The following is a 7567-nucleotide window of genomic DNA, read 5'->3' as shown; positions in this document are numbered from 1 at the left end:
TCTCGTGAGACAAGTCTATGGCCACATCCCTGAATGTTATAAACCTCTGAAATGATAAATACATTTTTGTCCAACAAAGACTCCCCACATGGGGCTAGGAAAAGTAATAATGCACTGCAGGAAAGGAAGGGTTTGTACAATGGAGCTGTTCTGGTAGAGATTGAGGCTTTGAGAAAATTACTAGGCAACAGTTATGTGTTACACCATAGTAAGTAGGAAAGAAAATTGCCAGCCTCTCACTTGGTGAAAGATTTAACCATACATGAAATATACTTAAATGAGGCACTTATTCAAGTACTAAACTGTGTATTTCTTATCCTAAATGCAAGCTCAATTCTTAAAAGGAGGCAGACAGATGCTTCCAAGATAAGATACACTTTCAACTGGGACATTTAAAAATGGGCAAGGTGTACGTGGAGAGTAAAAACATCATCTGGTTTATTTTGACAAACGTGCTTACAAAAGGAATGTTCCCACTGTAAGTGGATCAAAAGAGGAAAACCACCTTGGCATTTTCCTGCGACATACCTTATCTACATTTACTTCAGGCCAAGACAGGTCTAGTCATATTCAAGGATAAACATGAGTTAGCATAACCTTAAATCTATACTCTATCTCAAAGTTAAAGCCATTAAGATACTAAAAATGTTTCTGTAACCATGTATGTTTCTACAAACGCACACTAGTCTTCACTGCTGATGTCAATACTGTGGTATTTGCATTTTCAGAACGACACATGCTGTGGAAAAAACTCTGCAAGTACCAGATTAACTAAAAACATTTATTCGTAGCTTTCTTTTCTGAGTTTGCTTTAAAACAAAAATAACCCCCCCCCCAAAAAAAAACGCCCACAAATTCCCTCCAGTAGGACTTCTCAGAACTCTTTTAAGATTTTGCCACACTCCTTACAATAGTAGTTTTCTCCCCAGTATAATTCTGCAGTTCTGAAATAAAGCAGAAAACCCTCTATTCAGTTCATTTATAGGGTTGCTTTTTCTCTTTAGAAGAGTATTTTCAAACTTAATAAATATTGCATGGTACACAAGGACATTGCCAAGTCAGTGCATTTGCATGACTTTGTTTCATTATGAATTTTCTGATGTCCAGGAAAATGTGCACTCTTGCCCACACACTGTCCTGTTTGAGCTGACAGATGCAGAACGGGGGCCAATTTCTAAATAAAAGCTTTCTCACGTTTATCGGCCGCGTGTCCTTCCCTGGTAGGAATTTACAAAGGTCGAGTGAGGGAATCCTACCAGATGAAGTCTTCTCAGTACTGATTTCATCTTCTGATGTAACAAAAAGAATGTGCGGCTACTAACGGCTTCCCGTCATATTCCTGGGTTATTATTTTCCGGATATTGAATCAAGTATGACCCACCTTCTTCACATTCAACATACTCACTTAAGGCTTCTTTCCAGGAGTCCAAAGTAAGGCATTAACTGTTTTGTTTTGTTTTTTAATCCACACGTTGTTAGGTTTTCTCTGTAGTGCGAATTCCTTTGTGCTCAGTAAGGAATGAGTGATAACTAAACGAATTTTCATATTCATAGGGGTTCTCTAGGGTGTGTGTCCTCTGATGTTTGGCAAGGTTTGAGCTCCAGCTGAAGGACTTATTGCACACCTTGCATACATAGGGTTTCTCCCCAGTGTGAGTTATCTGATGTAGAATGAGGGAAAAGCTCCGACTAAAGGTTTTATCACATTCAGTACATGCATAGGGCTTTTCTCCAGTATGAATTTTCATATGTTGCATAAGGGATGCATGCCATGTGAAAACCTTACCACATTCATCACACTCATAGAGCTTTTCTCCAGCATGAATTCTCTGGTGTTTAATAAGGAATGAGTGGCAACGGAAGGCTTTCCTACATTCATTACATTCATAGGGGGTTTTGGTAGTATGGATGCTCTGATGCCGAGTAAGGTGTGAAGAACGGCGAAATGCCTTCCCACATTCAATGCATTCATAAGGTTTCTCTCCAGTATGTGTAATCTGGTGGCGAATAAGTTCTGAGCCACTGCTAAAGGCTTTCCCACATTTCCTACAAATATACTGTTTCTTTCCTATGTGAATTCTCTGATGGCGCGTGAGGTTTGAGGCACGGCTAAAGGCCTTTCCACATTCAGTACATTCATAAGGTTTCTCCCCAGTATGTGTTCTCTGGTGTTCAATAAGGAATGAGAGGTAACTGAATGTTTTATTACAGTCCTTACACTCATGGGGTTTCTTTCCAGTATGTATCATCTGATGTTTCACAAGGTTTGAGATCTGGCTAAAGGTTTTACCACATTCCTTACATACGTATGGTTTCTCTCCAGTATGAGTTCTCTGGTGTAACACAAGGGAAAAGCGCCGACTGAAAGTTTTTCCACATTCATGACATCCATAGGGCCTCTCCACGGTATTGATGCTCATATGCTGAGACAGGGCTCCTTGATGAGAGACTGTCACTTGCCTGATACCTCCCTGATTTCCTTGCATATGAGTATCTTCCTCGCATTTCCAGCCTCCTTTAAAACTGGAATATTCAGGGTCTTGGTTTAGAATTCTTTCCACTACCAAATACTGGGATGAGCCATCTTCATATGTGACATTTTTTGGAGAAAACTCTTTGATGTCACCATTTGACTCTGAAAATAAAAAAAACAAAGCAAATTTTTTTTTCCTCCCTGTATTGACTAAAGTAAAGCCACTCCTCGCTTTTTCAATGAGAGATAAAACAAACAAACTCAACACTACATGGCTTTCATAGTTCTCATATAGACTGAAATCTGAGCAGTATGCCCAGAAATTCAGAAGAGGGATGTAGGTAAAAAGGGAAGACTAAATAGAAGTAACTGAAGGTGAGGGAAGAAACAGGACAGGGGATTCCTGGGTGACTCAGTCAGTTAAGCGTCTGCCTTCAGCTCAGGTCATGATCCCAGCGTCCTGGGATCAAGCCCCATGTCGGGCTCCATGCTCAGTGGGGAGCCTGCTTCTCCCTCTGACCTTCCCCCCTGCTTATGCTCACTCATTCTTACTCTCTCTCTCTGACAAATAAATAAATAAAATCTTTAAAAAAAAAAAAAGGTCAGGAAGATAAATACTTGGGAAGGATGCATTTTCGTCTTTCTCAGCTCTACTTAAACTTTATCTAAGGCAAAAAGGACTTGAAAAAGACAATTTCATAATGCTGCTAATAAACTACAAATGTTCCTCAGGTCCCACAAAGACCTCAGACTCTGTTCGCTTAATGCCTTTGGAACACCTGACAGTGACTTATTTTAAATAAATAAGTAAAAGGTATCCATGAAAATGACTGTCTATGATCCTCACTCTAACTCTACTTTCCAAATTGATAACTGAAGCTCAACTTTGGTATAACATGCTTTTTTTTCCCCCCCAGGTGTATTTATTAGAGAGCGAGAGTGCACAAGTGGGAGGGGCAAAGGGTGAGGGAGAAAATCTGAAGCAAACTCACTGCTGAGTGTGGAGCCTGATGCAGGGCTTAATCTCACAACCCTGAGATCATGACCTGAGCCAAAACCAAGAGTTGTACGCTTAATCAACTGAGCCACCCAGGCACCCTATTAGATGCTTTTAATAGTCAAACATAGGCCCTGATTTTCTCCAGGCTACATTTTAGGAAGGTACTTTATCATTTTGGGGGGAACAAAACAGTATAATAATATGAAGACTTTTTAAGAAATATATTCACTCATATCCTAATTCTTAGGAATACGTGGGGGTAAAAGGCCATGATGTATCCAATTTATTCTCTGATCTTTCAGAAAAAAATCATATACCAAATGATAAAATGAATGGGGCAAAATATTAGCAATAGGTGAATTTGAATAAAGAGCTTATAGGTATTCTTGTACTATTCTTGAAAGTTTTCTGGAAGTTTAAAGTTATTTCCAAATAACACTAAAAAATTCATTTTTCTTTAAAACACATTTTGAGGGGCACCTGGGTGGCTCAGTTGTTAAGCGTCTGCCTTTGGTTCAGGTCATGATCCCAGGGTCCTGGGATCGAGCCCCGCATCAGGCTCCCTGCTCCTCAGGAAGCCTGCTTCTCCCTCTCCCACTCCCCCTGCTTATGTTCCCTCTCTCACTGTCTCTCTCTGTCAAATAAATAAATAAAATCTTAAAAAAAAAAAAAAAAGCATACCTTTAAAAAATAAAAAAAATAAAACACATTTTGACATTTATTTTATATGGGGGAATGCTATCTTTTATTTATTATCACTGACCTTAAGCTTCTAGGAAAAAGTATATAAACCTATTTCTTTTTTTTTTTCAAGATTTTAACTATTTATTTGAGAGAGAGAGAGAGCACGCCTGCACACAAGCCGGGGTGGTGGGGGGCAGAGGGAGAAGCAGGCTTCCCACTGAGCATGGAGCCCAACATTGGGCTTGATCCCAGGACCCCAGATCATGACCTGAGCCAAAGGCAGATACTTAACCAACTGAGCCACCCAGGCACCCCAGACCTATTTCTTTAATAGGTATATGAACAAAGAATCAAGACCTATACCTATATGGTAGGCACATTAAAATGAAAGATTAGGATGGGGAAGCAGTAAAATAATAGTTAAGAAAATGGTCTTGGGTGCCTGGGTGGCTCAGTTGGTTAAGCGACTGCCTTCGGCTCAGGTCATGATCCTGGAGTCCCTGGATTGAGTCCCGCATCGGGCTCCCTGCTCGGCAAGGAGTCTGCTTTGCCCTCTGACCCTATCCCCTCTCATGTGTTCTCTCTCATTCTCTCTCTCTCAAATAAATAAATAAAATCTAAAAAAAAAAGAAAATGGTCTCAATAAAGGAAAATCTTAAATTACTTTCCTGGGTCTTCTATAAACCAATTCCATATCTACTGAGCAACTCAGTAAGAGACCTGGGGATATAAACAGAATAATAATCTTCATGAGCTGAGAACATAAACAGGGAGATAAAGAGGACACAGAAGAAAACAATGATATAAGAAACAAGATAAGCTCGGGCACCTGGGTGGCTCAGTTGGTTAAGCGACTGCCTTCGGCTCAGGTCATGATCCTGGAGTCCCGGAATCGAGTCCCACATCAGGCTCCCTGCTCAGCAGGGAGTCTGCTTCTCCCTCTGACCCTCCTCCCTCTCATGCTCTCTGTCTCTCATTCTCTCTCTTGCAAATAAATAAAAATCTTAAAAAAAAAAAATTTTTTTAAAAAGAAACAAGATAAGCTCATTATATTTAGAGTAAAAACTGTATGAGATCAGAAATGAGATATAAAAATCCACTGGAATTGGTAAAGAAAAGCTTCATCTAGAAAGGCTTCACTGCAGAAATTAGTTGGGAATGGAAATACAGCAAGATATATCAGGTGAACATAGATATTTAATGATATTAGAAAAAGCAAAAGCAACTGGGGTTAACTACAAAGATTTAGTATACTACCTGCCATATGGTTTCACAGACCAATGCGAGTAAAAGGCACAACCAAGAAAACCAGGTTCAAAATATGAATAGAATGCTAATTATATATTTCTCACCCCCCTTCATTCCCTCGAAGTCACCTCCCCTCCTTCTATCACTTATATGCCCATATTCTTTTTGGTAAATGTCAAATGGATCTGATATAACTTAGCACTTATACTGATTAAAAGCCTAGAGGAATACAAGGATTCATTCTTTTTTTTTTTTTTCTTTTAAAGATTTATTTGTTTTAGAGAGAGCATATGTGAGTGGAGGGAGGGGCAGAGGGAGAGGAAGAGAGAATCTCAAGCAGACTCCACGCTGGGCATGGAGCCCAATGCAGGGCTCAATCTCACGACCCTGAGATGACAACCTGAGCCAAAACCAAGAGTCGGACACTTAACCAACTGAGCTACCTAGGCGCCCACAAGGATTCGGTTCTTAATGTAAAGAAGGGTGCCTATGACAAATCAGCAACTAATATACTCAAAGCAAAACTTTTAGATGCATTCACTCTCTTCTTATGAAGGAAAAAAAAAAAAAAGAAATATTCTCTATCACCAATGTTACTTAAGATCATTGAGATAGTACTTAATGTGGTATAGTGTTGAGAGAAAAAAAACCCACCAACCTAGAATCGTGTACCCTACAAAACTATACTTCAAAGGTGAAGGAGAAATAAAGATTTTCTGAGACAAAAACTAAGGAAACATGTTAGTAGACATGCCTTGCAAGATCCAACATCCATTCAAGAAAAAAACTCAACATACTAGGAATAGAGTGGAATTTCCTCAAGTTGTAAAGAACATCAAAAAAAAAAAAAAAAAAAACCTACAGCTAACATCATATTAATGGTGAGAAATTTGAAGCTCTCCTGCTAAAACCAAGAACACTGCAAGGATGTCCCTTCTCAGCACTGCTTTTTTTTTTTTTTTTTAAGATCTATCTATTTATTTCAGTGAGAGAGAGAAAGTGCAGGGGGGAGGGGCAGAGGGAGAGAGAAATTCAAGCCAACTCCTGCACTGAGCGCAGAGCCTGACACATAGGGCTCAATCTCACAACCCTGAGATCAAACTTGAGCTGAAACCAAGAGTCAGATGCTTAACAACTGAGCCACCCAGGCGCTGCTCAGAACTACTTTTTCTTTTTTAAGATTTTATTTATTTATTTTACAGAGAGAGACACAGCGAGAGGGAACACAAGTCAGGGGGATGGGGAGAGGGAGAAGCAGGCTTCCCACCGAGCAGGGAGCCCGATGCGGGCTCGATCCCAGGGCCCTACGATCATGGCCTGAGCCGAAGGCAGACGCTTAATGACTGAGCCACCCAGGCGCCCCAGAACTACTTTTCAATGCTGTAACAGAATTCTTAGCTAATGCAATAAGAGAAAAAAAGTAAATAAAAGATATACAGATTGGCGAGGAAGAAATAAAACTTCCTACTGGCAGATGACACTATTATCTATGCAGAGAATCTGAAAAATTTTCCCAAAAAACTGGAATAAGTTATTATAACAAAATTGCAGGATATAAAATTAATGTATAAAAGTCAGTCTTTCCCATATATAAGCAATGAACAAATGGAGGTTGAAACTGAGATATTACTGCTTACATTAGCACACAAAAAATGAAATCCTTAGGTATAAATCTAACAAAACATGTACCAGATTTATATGAGGAAAACTACAAAACTGATGAAAGATATGAAGAAAGAACTAAATGGAGAGACAGAAATTCCATGTTCATAGAAGGATTCAATATTGTCAAGATGTCTTGATAATTCTGTAAATATTGTCAAGATCTATAGATACAATGAAATCCCAGAAAGTAATTTTAAATTTATTTATTTTTTATTTATTTATTTATTTTATTTATTTATTTGACAGAGAGAGACACAGTGAGAGAGGGAACACAAGCGGGGGAGTGGGAGAGGGAGAAGCAGGTTTCCTGCCGAGCGGGGAGCCCGATGTGGAGCTCGATCCCAGGACCCTGAGATCATGACCTGAGCCGAAGGCAGACGCCTAACGACTGAGCCACCCAGGTGACCCCAGAAAGTAATTTTATAGATCTCAACAAACTGATTCTAAAGTTTATATCAAGAAGCAAAAGACCGGGCGCCTGGGTGGCTCAGATGGTT

The 7567-nt window shown here is 39.6% G+C and overlaps 1 protein-coding gene across 1 annotated transcript; it reads right to left on the bottom strand.

The window, feature by feature from the left end:
- Positions 1 to 760: 760 nt before the first annotated feature.
- ZNF140 (zinc finger protein 140) lies at positions 761 to 2661 on the bottom strand. Its single transcript, XM_081811139.1, has one exon. The coding sequence runs from the start codon at positions 2484 to 2486 to the stop codon at positions 1476 to 1478; it is 1011 nt and encodes a 336-aa protein (XP_081667265.1). The 5' UTR covers positions 2487 to 2661; the 3' UTR covers positions 761 to 1475.
- Between the last annotated feature and the right edge of the window lie 4906 nt (positions 2662 to 7567).

The sequence above is a fragment of the Leptonychotes weddellii genome, unplaced genomic scaffold, assembly GCF_054177405.1.
Source record: "Leptonychotes weddellii isolate Sample4059 unplaced genomic scaffold, ASM5417740v2 HiC_scaffold_5844, whole genome shotgun sequence".
Taxonomy (NCBI): Eukaryota; Metazoa; Chordata; class Mammalia; order Carnivora; family Phocidae; genus Leptonychotes; species Leptonychotes weddellii.
This window is presented reverse-complemented; position numbering and strand designations above follow the sequence as displayed.